At 49.8% G+C, this 14,685-nt stretch overlaps 1 protein-coding gene across 2 annotated transcripts; it reads left to right on the top strand.

Moving 5' to 3' along the window:
- Positions 1-10,271: 10,271 nt before the first annotated feature.
- On the top strand, positions 10,272-14,623 carry LOC148648558 (GTPase IMAP family member 9-like). 2 transcript variants are annotated; one of them, XM_088607150.1, is made up of 3 exons: positions 10,272-11,208; positions 13,320-13,962; positions 14,013-14,623. In XM_088607150.1, the coding sequence occupies exons 1-2, from the start codon at positions 11,202-11,204 to the stop codon at positions 13,937-13,939; spliced, it is 627 nt and encodes a 208-aa protein (XP_088463276.1). In that variant the 5' UTR covers positions 10,272-11,201; the 3' UTR covers positions 13,940-13,962; positions 14,013-14,623. The 2 variants fall into 2 exon arrangements, with proteins under 2 accessions (XP_088463276.1, XP_088463275.1); XM_088607149.1 differs by having other exon boundaries at positions 10,275-11,208; positions 13,320-14,623.
- The last annotated feature ends 62 nt before the right edge of the window (positions 14,624-14,685 follow it).

Below are 14,685 nucleotides of genomic sequence, written 5' to 3'. Positions count from 1 at the left end.
TCATGTTCCCTGACCTAATCTGTAGAATCTCTAGAAATCCTCTTTACAGCTTAACCTGTATAGCCACAGAAACAACAGGCAGGCAGCTTCAAGCTGGTTAAACTATCCAGCCCAAGAGAGGTGATACTCTGAGAGAACTGAGGATGAATCCTGACACTTATTCACAAAGCGAGAGTCTGTCTGTACCCACATGGAGTAGCAGAGATGGCGTCTGGAGTCTTGAGGAACACCCTATTGATTTGGGACTGGGGGCATTCCTGAGTGAGAGCCTCTCTAATACCTGCTGACAGGAGACGTGAGTATTCCTGTGGAGCTCTGTGTCTCCTGGAAGGTGGCTGTGACCTCTGTGTCACGTCAGCCTACAGAGAGCCTTCAAGCTTCCTCAGTGTGGAAGAGAGTGTCTGCAGCCTGGGAACAGCTGAGCCGAGCTGCCCTTGAGCTGCATGGTGTGGAGATGAGAGCCAAACCAGTAGGTGATCACTGGGTCAGTGTTTACAGTGGTCTATACTGGTGTTATAAGGCCAGGTACAGTCCCTAATGTGAAGCGCTGTGAGATGAGAGATGGGAGACAAGCACCTACACAGTTCCCTTTCTGTCTCACTGTGGTCAGAGCTGTTACTAAGACTCGGAGTTTCGCTGACTCTGTATTGTAGTTGAAGTCTGAAGCCGACATAAAATTGGAAGTGGAATTAAAAGAGAAACAAGTCCTGAATCTGTAATAGGTTTATTCCATGCTGAAAAAAAGAAGAAAGAGAACACAACGTTTCGGCCGTGGAGCCTTCTTCAGGTGTCATTGACACCTGATGAAGGCATTCATTGACACCTGAAGAAGGCTCCACGGCCGAAACGTTGTGTTCTCTTTCTTCTTTTTTTCAGCATGGAATAAACCTATTACTTGTTCCTTTGCAGCCTACGCATGCTGACGCAGCTCCCCACCTGAACTACTAAGTCCTGAATCTGACTAATTCTGTGCGTTGGACAGGCCAATGTTGAAACAAGGAGTGAGAGCTGCACAGAATTCCTCTTTTCTTGAAGTTCTGCGACATGCGAGATTGGAGATGAGCACGTACACACTTCACATTGTGGCCAGAGCTTCTCCTAAGACTCACAGTTTGTGGTTGACTCACTGTATGAGGTTGAAGTGTGGAGTCATCACAAAACTGAAAGTGGAATTAAAGGAGAAACAAGTATGTGAGCTGGTATCAGGCTCTCAGCATGTGAAACAGTTATGGAAGAAGCTCAGGTCGGGCCAAGTAAGAGTGAAAGAGAGGTGACAGGCACAAGGAGCCTGAATCTGGCTGATTCTGAGTGAGCTGGACAGGTCATCGTTGATATACGTGCAGGGAATACTTCTCTTCTTGAAGTTCTGTGAGGTGAGAGATGGGAGACAAGCACGTACACAGTTCTTTTTCAGTTTTGAAGACAGCACAGCAAAGCCAACAAGGTGTTAAGGCCCTCACCCAAACTGAAAAATCTAACCTTTTACAAATTCTTGATGAAAAAAGTGCCAGAAATGTTTCAGTTATTACAGAAGGTGACACAAGTTTATTATGTATGTCATTATTCGTAATACAATGTATCTAGACATTTTAAACCAACTGAACATGTAAAGCGCTTTCCAAATATATTTAACCCAATAATATACCATTTTGTTCAGTTAAAAATGAGTTTTGTAAGTTTTAAATTGCATGTGTTTAGAACAAAATTTGAATGCTCAAAACGAACACCTTTATTGGTGAAAGAAATTAATTATCAGCAAAAACTGCAGATAAAAATCAATTTCTCAATAAATCAAATTTTCAGTTAGGTTAAATACCGTATCGGTTAAGAGTGGGTCCATGTGCACAAGATCAATTCAGTGGCAGTCAAGAAAGAAATCAGACAGACTTTTAACTTGTAAAGAAATATGTTTTCTTGGGTTTTTAAGACTGCAACAAAAAAATCTCACCTTCACTAGAGACCAAAACCAGCAAAAAAATGTAAATTCAGCGCCTTATAACATATTCAATATGCAAACCTTCAATATGGGGTTGCATTCTGTGAATAAACAAAATGGTGCACATTTCTAAATAAAATAAACAATACAATATTTTATTGAAAACCTGAATTCTCATCCTGATGACTTCCTCAAATGTTAACAAAGGGTGAAGCGAAGTACTCAACTACATTGACTGTATACTGTAGGTATTTAAAACCTTGAACTCAATATGTGGTGGAATCATGTTTGACAGCCATCAGGCTCACAGGATGCTTTGGGTGAGGCTCCACCAACTTTACACACCAGCTTGGTGAAATTGTTGCCCGTTATTCTGCCTGAATTCAACTCTTCGGGTTTCTCCATCTCGCTTAAGCTGCTTCAGGATCAGTTATGGGATCAGTATCTTTTCACAGATTCCCAGTGGAACCCAAGTCAGGGCTGTGAATCACTCCAGTGTAGCTTTGGCCTTATGCTCTAGGTCCGTGGTTCTCAAACTGTGGTATGCGTACCTCTGCTGGTACTCAGAGCGCCTCCAGGTGGTACGCCGGATGACCCTGGAAATTTGATGTGTGCACTGAAAAATCGGGACGGGTTTTCATATTTTCTATTTTAATGAAATTAGTTTATGTGTCAAGTACGCAGCCTACGTACTATGATACAGCGCACGCTAATTCACGAGTGGACACAAGAGCTACGATGTAATTCTATACCATTGTACAGGAATGCCTGCTACAAACTTACAGTAAGTGACCAATTGTATTTAAAAAAAGCAAATAGGGAGGTCGGAGAATGTGCGTGGTTTTGGAACAATGACAATCACGGGAAAGCGTGATAGATAACAGAAAAATGTTTAAGAACTGTTCTAAGTTAATTTAAAAAAATACACCGAGCGCATGAAATAAAAACTTCTTTTAACTTCTGAGATTGACTCCTGAAACGGAAACGGCGGAAAATGCAAGCTTGCGGATTGCTAAAGCAGGTAAGCCCCACACTATTTTTAAAGAACCTTATTTACCGTTGGCAAAAGAGCTGACACGTATTATGTGTGGAGAAAAAACTGCTAAACAGCTCGACCTGCTGCCCCTTCGAAAGACACAGTCACTCGCAGAATTATCGATATGGCGGATGATGTCAAAAGTACGCTGATAGAGCGCGTTAAAATGAGCAGATGCTTTTCACTGCAATTAGATGAGTCTGTAGATGTCGTGATTTGGCCAATTTGCTCGTTTACATTAGGTATGAGTTTGAGGGCACGTCCCGTGAGGACTTTCTGTTCTGTAAGCCGCTACCAACAGGAACTACAGGAGAGCACATATTTCAGCTTCTGGATGAGCTTATCGAAGAGAATGGCATCGACTGGATAAAACGCGTCGGGGTTTGTGCAGGCGGTGCTAGAGCAATGACAAGCCGACACAGCGGTGTAGTTGCACGAATTAGAGAGGTGGCTCCAGAAATGAACTGCAGCATCCACCGCGAGGCCTGGGCCGTCAAGGAAATGCCTGACGATTGAAAATCTGTTAGACTCTGTTGGAAAGGTTTTGGCTGTACGATGCACTCCGTGGGGGTGGTGTCAGAGGTAACCGCTTTCCCGAAGTCTAGAACGGTCGTGTTTGACCATATAAACTTTTACACTTTATTTTACACAACCTGAATGAATTCTATTATTTTACACAACCTTACAGACAACAATCACATATAATAACAGAAGACAGGAAAGAAAGAATAACCACGCTAAATGAATATTTCCCAGGCTCCCAGACCTAGACAGGAGCAGACTGGAGCACTGCAGGTGTAACGACAATTTCTAAAACGGTTAAAATTCCTAAATGACACAACTCCTAAATGAATGAAGATTTGAAACAGTTAGTATTAAGGCCTGTTAAGTCAAAAATTGATCACGTTATTTAAAGCTTGGATAGAGTGAGAGTATTGCACAAAAAAAGAAAATACCACAAAAAGAGGTGTGCACATTATTTTTATTTATTTGATTTTTGAAACGCATTTTTATCTCCATTTTGATTTTTCAAACTGACCATTAGGTTAGAATAATACCCGTACAAAAGAGAATTTTCCTTCCTGAATACATGATAGTTTGTTCATATTGAGAAATATAATTCATAAATGAACAAAATCAGACTAGATGTTTTAGAACTACAGTATAGGTCTATTTCTTACCTAACCCACATAACTACACATCAACAAAACTGCAATCAGTGAAAACACACTCATTAACAAAACACATGTACTTACAATTAGACATAATCTCTGCCAAATCCTTTCTCAACCTATGTCTACGTTAAAGACAGAATATATGTTATGTTGGTATAAAGAATTATGTACATGTGTGTATAACATTAGCTGTCAAAGACTGAACAGCACGTCTGGGCTATGGGGTTCAAAGTCTATGCGTGTTCCTTTAGAGAAGAGTCTGGTATAAGTTCTTACAAGTTAGGTATTGTATGTGATTTCTAGCTATCTTGTTCAGCAAAGTAAATATTCTTACAGGAAATATAAAAATGCCGACCTTCTAATGAATATCTGTCATTCAGTATTCATATGCTATTTTTCTGCCAGAAATACCTGAATGTTCAGTATATATGAGTATAATCCATTTTCAGCACAACTTTAATTTCCAATCTGAATTACTGCTTTAAGGAGGAAGTACATTTACTTATTTTTTGACAGTGTACCAACAGAGTGTATTTATATTTGTTAGCTCCTAAAGTAGGGGCCGCGGGGTGGTGCTGTGGTCAGCATTGCTGTCTCACAGTGCTGGACCCTGGGTTCAGCTCTGGGCCTGGAGTGCTGTCTGTGTGGAGTCTGCATGGTCTCCCCATGCTTGTGTGGGTTTCCTCCCACAGTCCAAAGACAGGCTGGTGGGTTGATTGGCTTATGGAAAAGGGCCCTGGTGTGAGTGTGTGTGTGTGTCCCATGATGGACAGCTGTCCCATCCTGAGTGTTATCCCACCTTCGCTAGGATAGGCTCCAGCTCCTCTGCAGCCCTCGACTGGATAAACTGGTTACAAAATGGATGGAAATAGTCAAGTGTTTTGATTTCTGTAGCAAACACAAACTTGTATGAGACTTCATGCACTTACTGTAATTAAAAAAATTCTGGACTTAACTTCTCTTAACTCATCCGTAGTAGCGTCGCTTGCTGTATCCTACAGTGGTATGAAATGGTCTTGAATGAGTCACACTGAAACCTTGCTGGATTGCTGTATCCAGCCCATTGTTTTGGTACTTTCCTACCACTCTGGTCTGGAAATTAAAAACCCACTCAATCAAAACCTCTGCAGCTCTCTTGAATATATCTAGTACTGGCAATAACCAACTCAGAAAACATTGCTTTTCTGCTTGTTCTCTCGCTTGTTCTTGGTGCATTCTCACCATTTCCCTTAACTCTCTCTTGTGTCGATCCTCCAGCATTCGGATTAGTTTCTTCTGGTCAGACTTTGCTGATTCTGAAAGCTTCTTCATCTCTGTCAGGTACTTAGCCTTCATCTCCTCCTCTCTCTCCCTCAGGATCCTCTCCTGCTCTTGTCTGACGGGAGCTTCTGCCTCCTGGTGTAGAATCCTTCTCCGTTCTCTCTCACCAGGCTGTCGATCTTCTCCAGCAGCTCCCTCACCTGGGGGGGACACTTGGTGGTGTTGATTTTCTTCTCATTTCTGAACTCATGCTACCTATTTTCATAATCATATTTGACTGTTTTTTTTTGTATGCTGATAAGCAATGGGTATTGGCCTAATTCGGCCCTACATGCATTTTTAGGAGTTTTCGTCTGCACATGGAGGATGTTTTTACAGAACTCTGTGTGTAGAGTTTCTATGGAGTGTTCTGTCCCATTGAGTGTAATCCTGGTGTCAGTGGCTGAGCCCATGGCCACACGGCACCAATTTAAGTGAGCACTCCATCTCTTCCTGTCCTCAGTGTCTGCAGCTGCACAGCGCCCTCTTGTGTGAGAGCTCTGTCTCTTCCTGTCCTCGGTGTCTGCAGCTGCACAGCGCCCTCTTGTGTGAGAGCTCTGTCTCTTCCTGGACTGGCCTCAAGGAGAAACAGGAAGTGACCACACCGCAGCACAAAAATATTTGGTTGCCTTGGCAACAGCCCCCACACACTGACTGCAGCTCCTGCATTCGAACCCCAGTATCGGTCCCGCTGTCACACAGCTCCTGAAAGACACAGGGACACACCCTCCCTGCTGGACGATAGAGAGGACATCGCGATTAAAACTCTTCACTCTCTGTGCTGTTGTTGACATGACTCTGGCCCTAAGCACTGTGTTCTACACAAACCACACTGACACAAAGGGTGATAGGAGTGAGGAGAAAGCTGTTATCCGAGCTGGGATCCGAGCTGGGCCGTGGCGAACAGTGGGAAAGACGCCCTGTGGAGAGTGAGGAACATGGGGCTGTTCAAAGGCATCGAGGTCCCAGTCAAGGCAGCAGGTAGCCTGGCCCTGTCCATCACCCGAGAGAACTATTACCTCAGAGATCTGTGGAGAGAAGGGAGGGAGGAAGCAGAAAATCTGTGGGAAATAGAGAGCATAAGTCAATATCTCAAGAAACTGTGAAAAACATTATCATGTTTAAATAAAGAATGTGATTTGCACCAGAAAAAAAGAAAATTGTTGCTATGTAACTGTTACCGTGTCAAAATGTAATGAGATGTGATCATATATACTGTTTTAAGTATGTATATTAATGTAAAGCTTTCTGATTTGTGATTTCCTGTATTTTTTTGTGAAAAGAAAAAAAAGTTCTTAAAAATCGAAATCGTTAACCGAGCTGTTCAATGGTTTCTTTCAGCTGGAGGTGATCCTGGAATCAATTAGCTCCTAACTACTGAACAGGATGGATAGTCCCGATGCTCCCTGTCACCTGTAACCTCTGTTATGTTCTGAATGTGTTTTGAATGAACCTCAAGACTCCTCGTCAGTCCTGCTCCGCCTGTGAAAGGCTCTCCCAGTCTGGCGATGCTGTGGGCTCCTGCTGGACTCCAGCCCAGGAACTGAGATCTGGAAAGAAGGAGGGACAGAGAGTTTAATAGAGTGTGTCCACACCCTGAAGACCTGCTCAAACACTACAGAATAATCTCACAGTGAAGACCATTTTTAATGTTTTTATTATACAAAAAAGAAACAAAGAAACAATCAAGAGCATATATATAATCATACAAGAATTCCAACACAACAGTACAAAGATCACATCAAAGCAATGAAACAAATCAGCTGGAAGTGTATCAGCCATATGAAGATTACGTTAGGGGTCACTTTAATACTAAGTTTATATGCCAGGAGATTTCTGCAAACCAGATCCCTGAGGGCATTTCTAGATATTTCTCAAGACTGTGAGTAACTCAGTAAATAACAATTGATAAAAGCCTCACAATCAAGGCCTGTTCAGAGAAACCACACGCTGTTTACACCGGGCTGAAAAGCAGGCCCTCTCGTGCCTGGGCGTAGAGTTTGACATGAGAAGCTGATCTGGGACTCCAGCCCCAGCCTGGCCTCTCCAACGTGATCCAAGACACATGTGGCTGTAATTGCAGATGCGTGCAGTGACTCACGGCCCTGGATCGGGGCCAGATTTCCAGGGAAGTGTTTTTATCGCGCTGCTGGCGCCCTGCCCTTGTTTGTGCGATGCTGTGTCATGAGGTTTCTTGGCTGAGCTGCGCCCTCACATTCTTCAGGGCGGTTCTAGAGCCCACGTCAGCAGAACCCACCTGAGAAACACAAGCAGTCAACTTCCAGCTCTGCAAGACCAGACAGAGCCTTAAACATCCGGGAGTCCAGTCTGGAGTGTCCGGAGCTCCGGAGCGCTGTAGAAACAGCGAGGACCTGACGCTGGTGTCGCAGTGGGACATGTGTAGGCCCGGTCAGGCCCGGAACAACGGCAACAGTGCTGACCACCGTGCCAGTCTGAAAGACTTCATGTACATTTTAAAAAAAGTGTTTGTTGTTTGTAGAACACTGTCCTGGACTGATCATGCTGAGCTGGCCTGTGAGCACAGTGACACACCTGGTCACACAGTGTGCAGCTCAGGGGCAGCCTGTGTTCATGCTGAGCAGGCCTGTGAACACAGTGACACACCTGGTCACACAGTGTGCAGCTCAGGGGCAGCCTGTGTTCATGCTGAGCAGGACTGTGAACACAGTGACACACCTGGTCACACAGTGTGCAGCTCAGGGGCAGCCTGTGTTCATGCTGAGCAGGCCTGTGAACACAGTGACACACCTGGTCACACAGTGTGCAGCTCAGGGGCAGCCTGTGTTCATGCTGAGCAGGACTGTGAACACAGTGACACACCTGGTCACACAGTGTGCAGCTCAGGGGCAGCCTGTGTTCATGCTGAGCAGGACTGTACAAGAGCCCCAGAGCAAACAGCAGACCACAGGTATGTGGCGTGTTTGCCTGCGGCCCACGCGTTCAGCTCAGAGCCTGCCTGGCCCTGTGAGGGGCATGTGACTCTCCTGCCCCCTGGAGCCCAGCCCGGCCCCAGACACCACTCACAGCAGACAGGGCTGATGAGCAGAAACCAGCTGCCCACAGCGCGGTGAGGGACTGACGACTCTCTACAGAACCACAGGCAGGGCTGGGCCGGGCGTCTACTGACGTCAACTCTTCTGTCCCTTCAAGAAGCTCCTGTCCAGGCTGGACAGACTGGGCACCAGTCTGCATGCGCTGATGTCACTGGTGTCCCAGTGGGACACCAGACTAAACTGGTCTGGAGTCTCAGGAGCAGTGATGTGAGCTGTAGCCACTCCTGTAGAGCTGAATAAACACATTTGTGTTTTACTGAAGCTCCTCTGCCTGTGTCTACCCTCCGCTGAAGCCGGTTCTGTCTGTTTCTGTGCAGAATGTGGAATATCTGGATCTGCTGAAAGCAGGTGTAGGGTCCTGCAGCCAGTCCTGACTCTCATGCTGAGAAGAGAGCAGAGCGAAGGGCAGGTCTGTGATGCCAGAGGGAGGAGCACACTGCTCTCTCCTCTTCTCTCAGTGCTGCAGTCTGCACTCCCCACACAGGTGCATCATGGGACTGAGGGCAGGCCTCCCAGCTGGCACTGAGGCCTGGGCTGCCATCCTCAGCACACAGAGGGCATGTCTGTGCCAGCAGGGAGTCTTCCAAACACAACACGCAGCTCCGGAACAGTGGAGATACAGGAAGAGAGAGTTAACATGCTGACAGCTGGAGATACAGGGGTGATAGAGACAGGCTTACCTCAAGCACTGTGTTCACACTGACACCTGGAGATCTACAGTACTGATCACCTCCTCCACACTCCTGTTCACACTGACACCTGGAGATCTACAGTACTGATCACCTCCTCCACACTCCTGTTCACACTGACACCTGGAGATCTACAGTACTGATCACCTCCTCCACACTCCTGCTCACACTGACACCTGGAGATCTACAGTACTGATCACCTCCTTCTCACTCCTGTTCACACTGACACCTGGATCTACAGTACTGATCACCTCCTCCACACTCCTGTTCACACTGACACCTGGATCTACAGTACTGATCACCTCCTCCACACTCCTATTCACACTGACACCTGGAGATCTACAGTACTGATCACCTCCTCCACACTCCTGTTCACACTGACACCTGGATCTACAGTACTGATCACCTCCTCCACACTCCTGTTCACACTGACACCTGGATCTATAGTACTGATCACCTCCTCCACACTCCTGTTCACACTGACACCTGGAGATCTACAGTACTGATCACCTCCTTCTCACTCCTGTTCACACTGACACCTGGAGATCTACAGTACTGATCACCTCCTCCACACTCCTGTTCACACTGACACCTGGAGATCTACAGTAGTGATCACCTCCTCCACACTCTTGTTCACACTGACACCTGGAGATCTACAGTACTGATCACCTCCTCCACACTCCTGTTCACACTGACACCTGGAGATCTACAGTACTGATCACCTCCTCCACACTCCTGTTCACACTGACACCTGGAGATCTACAGTCTACTGATCACCTCCCCTACACTCCTGTACTATTGTAGTTACTCCAAGACTATTGTAGTTAGACAGTGTGTGTTCTTGTGGACACCTTGAGTGCAGGTTGAAGTCAGATGTATTGTGAAGAGAATGGTGGTAGTCAAGCTGTGATCAGAGACCTGTGTGTGAACTGTTCCACACTGAGGCTCAGAAGCACAGCTGAGCAGTACTGCTGTCTGAGAGAGCCTCCTCACACAGTGAACAGGAGTCCCCACACTGTGTCAGGACTGTGTGTCATGTGAAGGTCATGTGATGGACAGTTGATCTTCAGCTGGCTGTGAGAGAGAAAGGCTCATGTCAGCTGAACAGACTCTCAGTGAACAGACTCTCTCCTGTAGGAACTCTATCAGCTTTCTCCCTTTAAAATCCTAAATTCCTTCCCCTTGAGAAACTAGGGATTCTGAATTCAGGGAATTTAATGGGAGGTGAAATTGAACTAGTGGCCCAGGTGACACTGAAGAGAGAGAGGCAGTGTGGGGCAGTGGGTAGAGCTGAGAGAGAGAGGCAGTGTGGGACAGTGGGTAGAGCTGAGAGAGAGAGGCAGTGTGGGACAGTGGGTAGAGCTGAGAGAGAGGGAGGCAGTGTGGGACAGTGGGTAGAGCTGAGAGAGGGAGGCAGTGTGGGACAGTGGGTAGAGCTGAGATATTAGGAAGGAGAGAGGCAGTGTGGGACATTAGAGTTACAGTCCTGGGATTTTGAGAGAGTGAGGCACAGAGGCCCAGCTGCTGGAGCTGAGACTCTGGAAAAGAGGGATGGAGGCAGTGTGGGGTTCTGATTCGAGCTGAGGGACTGGCAGGCGAGGCAGAGAGGCAGTGTGGGCCAGTGTGCGGAGCTGTGAGCCTGGCACAGAAAGAGGAAGACCAGCCTGACAGTCCCTCCCCGTGACGTCTGCCACGTCATCTCTTCTCGCTGCTCACCAACCTCTGTCTACACAATCCAGGAGCTCATTTGCCTGCAGACTAGTCCAGGGGGAGGGAGGACAGAGCTACGTCAGAGGGCGGACTCCTGTGGACCTGCCTCCCTTTCTGATAAACAAGGGCTAGAACCGAAATCTCTCGGAGACCGCAATCCTGCGCTCAGGACCTGCTCTGCCTGCCTGCTCTCTGGCTGAGCGCGCCCAGACGCACTGAGCACCCGTCTCCTGCGCCACACGGACAGCACCCTCTCCCCGGCTCAGGAGCACCGCAGGCACTATGGCAGGTCAGTGGTCTTCTGCTTGAGTCTGAGGAGCTCCGAGCCAGCCTGTAGACGGTGTAGACTTTAGTGGGGCTGCAGTCTGAGCCCCTGTCCTGCCCAGGCTGAGAGATTGGCTGTAGTGGTGGTCTGGATGCACACAGCTGTGTCCAGTGCTCTGGTGTGGCTTGTTCATTCAGGCAGTGTGGCGTCACGGTGGAGAGTGTCTGTGTTCAGGGCAGAGAGGGTGTGAGACAGGGCCTCTTCTTCATGGTCTCCAGGCTGCTCTGCCTGGTGGGGGGGCAGAGCCAGGGGGCAGACTGGGGCAGACTGGGGCAGACTGGGGCAGAACGAGCTGCAGCAGCACCTGGAGAGGCAGCAGTGCGATCTGAGGGCTGTTTCCTCCTGCCTGTGCGTCTCTCTGCTTCCTCTTTCCTGCGCGGATTGAGAACAAAGAGCTGCTCTGTCAGGCCCGCTGACACGCGGCACAGCCTGTTCAGAGCCGCGCGCCGACCCGGTTCTGGTCGGGCTCCGTGTGCTGCTGAGCAGGACTCAGATTCTCCCTGCTGTCCTGGAGTCTCCAGGGCTGTAGCGATGGAGAAACCGGAAAGGGTGTGGTGAGAGTCCAGCCTGCTTTCCGCTGGAGACGGAGAGCCTGCAGTTCAGAGGGTGGCCACCGTTCTCTTCAGCCTCGTGCAGCTCCTGTAGGAGAGGGGGAGGAGCTGGTCTTCACCATTCCTCGCCTCCCATTCCCATTGGGAAGCTCCTTATGGAAAACAGGAGCCGGGAGCGTGTTTCTGTGCCAGCAGTCATACAGCCCCTCCCCCTGCAGGACAGCGGGAGGGGGAGGAGTTCATCGTCACTAGCAACCAGAGAACAATCTGAAGAGGCCATTTCTCTCCAGCGACAGGCTGCAGAATCCATAAATTCCCTCTGGGAATATCCCTGTGTCTCTAGCCCGGGAGGCTGTGACTCTGAACCAGCCCCGCGCTGAGTCCTCTGAATCACAGACTGCTGGGCGTGTGGGAGACAGCAGCTGGGGTCCTGCCAGCAGAGCTGTGAGACACAGGGCAGGGCAGCACAGGGAGGAGACACTAAGAGAGACGAGATGGCGCAGGGTCAGTGTGAGGGGAGGAGGTGTGCACAGCACATTGCCCAGATAGACCACAGGGCTTAGAGCCGTGTCAGTCTGGAGTGACACAGAGCCCGGACTCTGGCTCTTGCCCACAGATTGAGCTGGTCTGGGCAAGAAGCACCTGGAGCTCACAAGACAGGTGCAGCTGCTCTGTGGGGGAGGGCGTCAGTGGGTGGGCAGTGGCTGAGGACGTTTTCCGACGAACGTTCCCACCCCCCTGCGCAGAGAGCGGGAGTTTCGCAGTGATGACGCCTCCAGCTCCTGTGATGTCAGAATGAGACACCTGGCGCCAAACCACACCCCCACTGCCCTCTGGAGACCCGCCTCTTCACATAGCACTGTGGGAAGGGGTCCCCGTGCCACTGCGGTGAGCCAGCACTCCTGTTTCGCAGGGGCGTGTCGGAGCGGGGCGCTCCCTGAATCCGGTCCTGTAACTCAGCAGCCGGCCGCGTCGAAGACCTGCACCGGACTGGACTGGCATGGCGCTGTCTGCCTGAGCCAGCCCTGTCCTGTAAATACCACGCCAAACCCACTGGGTCCCCGGCTGTGGGGTGCGCACCCCTACTTCTAGAGCTGGGGGCACCTGATCCTGTGACTCCGATGGAGCACGAGTCAGTGCCAGTGACACAGACCCGAATCATCGAGTACTCTTCAGAGCTGGCTGTAGCTACACGTTTACTCCTCCTGCCAGGGCACGTGGGTTAAATCAGTCGCAGAGAGGCAGGAACAGAAGCTGGATAGGATAGCTAACACAGATGCTGGGCAGCCAGAGAGTCACCCAGTGGGTTAATAGGAGATGTCTTTAACTACAACTCCCATAAACCCATAAACCCACTGGGTGACTTCCTGGCCATAGTAACATCCGGCAGATCTCACCCAGCACAGGGAGCGAATTCCCACACTTTTGAAAGTTTGTTTTCTAAAAACGGGGCAATATCCTGGGAGGGGTTCGACAGGGTGGCACAGGGCAGCGCGGGAATGACGCCGTGCCTCTCGTCCGCAGGGCAAGGAGAGCTGCGGATCGTGCTGCTGGGGAAAATGGGCACTGGGAAGAGCAGCAGCGGGAACGCCCTCCTGGGAGAGCAGGCGTTCCGGGCGGAGCGCTCCCCCGGCGCCGTGACCACGGCCTGCGAGCGGAGGGCGGGGGAGCCCGGCGGGAGGCCGGTCGTCGTGGTCGACACGCCGGGGTTCTCCGAGGCCACGGAAGGGAAGATCGCGGGGGCGCTGTCCCTCTGCGCCCCGGGGCCCCACGCCTTCCTGCTGGTGCTGAAGGTGGAGCCCTTCACGGAGAACCGGCGGCGGGACGCGGACCGGCTGCTGCGGCTGTTCGGCGGCGAGGCCGCGCGCTACACCGTCGTGCTGCTGACCCGCGGGAAGGACCTGAAGGGCAAGAGCGCCGAGGCCTTCGCGGGCGAGAACGAGCAGCTGCAGGCGCTGGTGGACCGCTGCGGGGGCAGGCTGCACGTCCTCGAGAACAGGGGGGAGCAGGGCCGCGCCCAGGCCGCCCAGCTGCTGGAGAAGATCGAGGCGATGGTGCAGGCCAACAGGGCGGAGGGGAGGCCCGAGTACTTCACGCCAGCCGCCGGCAAGGGCAGCCAGAAACACGACTGCGACATCCTGTAGACTTGCAAGGGGACAGGCAGCGGGTCTGTGTGACAGGACAGGCAGCAGATCTGTGTGAGGGACAAGACAGCAGATCTGTGTGACAGGACAGGCAGCGGGTCTGTGTGAGGGACAAGACAGCAGATCTGTGTGACAGGACAGACAACAGACCTGTGTGACAGGACAGACAACAGACCTGTGTGAGGGACAAGACAGCAGATCTGTGTGACAGGACAGACAACAGACCTGTGTGACAGGACAGGCAGCAGATCTGTGTGAGGGACAAGACAGCAGATCTGTGTGACAGGACAGGCAGCGGGTCTGTGTGACAGGACAGGCAGCAGATCTGTGTGACAGGACAGAGAGCAGATCTGTGTGACAGGACAGACAACAGACCTGTGTGAGGGACAAGACAGCAGATCTGTGTGACAGGACAGAGAGCAGATCTGTGTGACAGGACAGGCAGCAGATCTGTGTGACAGGACAGACAGCAGATTTGTGTGAGGGACAAGACAGCAGATCTGTGTGACAGGACAGAGAGCGTATACTTGTGAGGGGACTGACAGCAGGAACTACATACTCCCCCTTTCCTGTTTGTATAATTATCTTTTGATAAAACATAAAAATGCTTTCCAGAGTGTAAATATTTTTGGGAACAATAATAAAAGAATTTAATTTCCAGTCCAACTGGATTTGTACCTCCAAGGGGGTTTCAGTCGTTTCTGGGTGGTGGGAGGGTTTAATGCAGATGAAGAAGAATGCAGGAA

This window comes from Lepisosteus platostomus, chromosome 14, assembly GCF_059453375.1.
Source record: "Lepisosteus platostomus isolate fLepPlt1 chromosome 14, fLepPlt1.hap1, whole genome shotgun sequence".
NCBI lineage: Eukaryota > Metazoa > Chordata > Actinopteri > Semionotiformes > Lepisosteidae > Lepisosteus > Lepisosteus platostomus.
The sequence above is the reverse complement of the archived record's forward strand: the minus strand, read 5'-3'. Positions and strand labels throughout refer to the sequence as shown.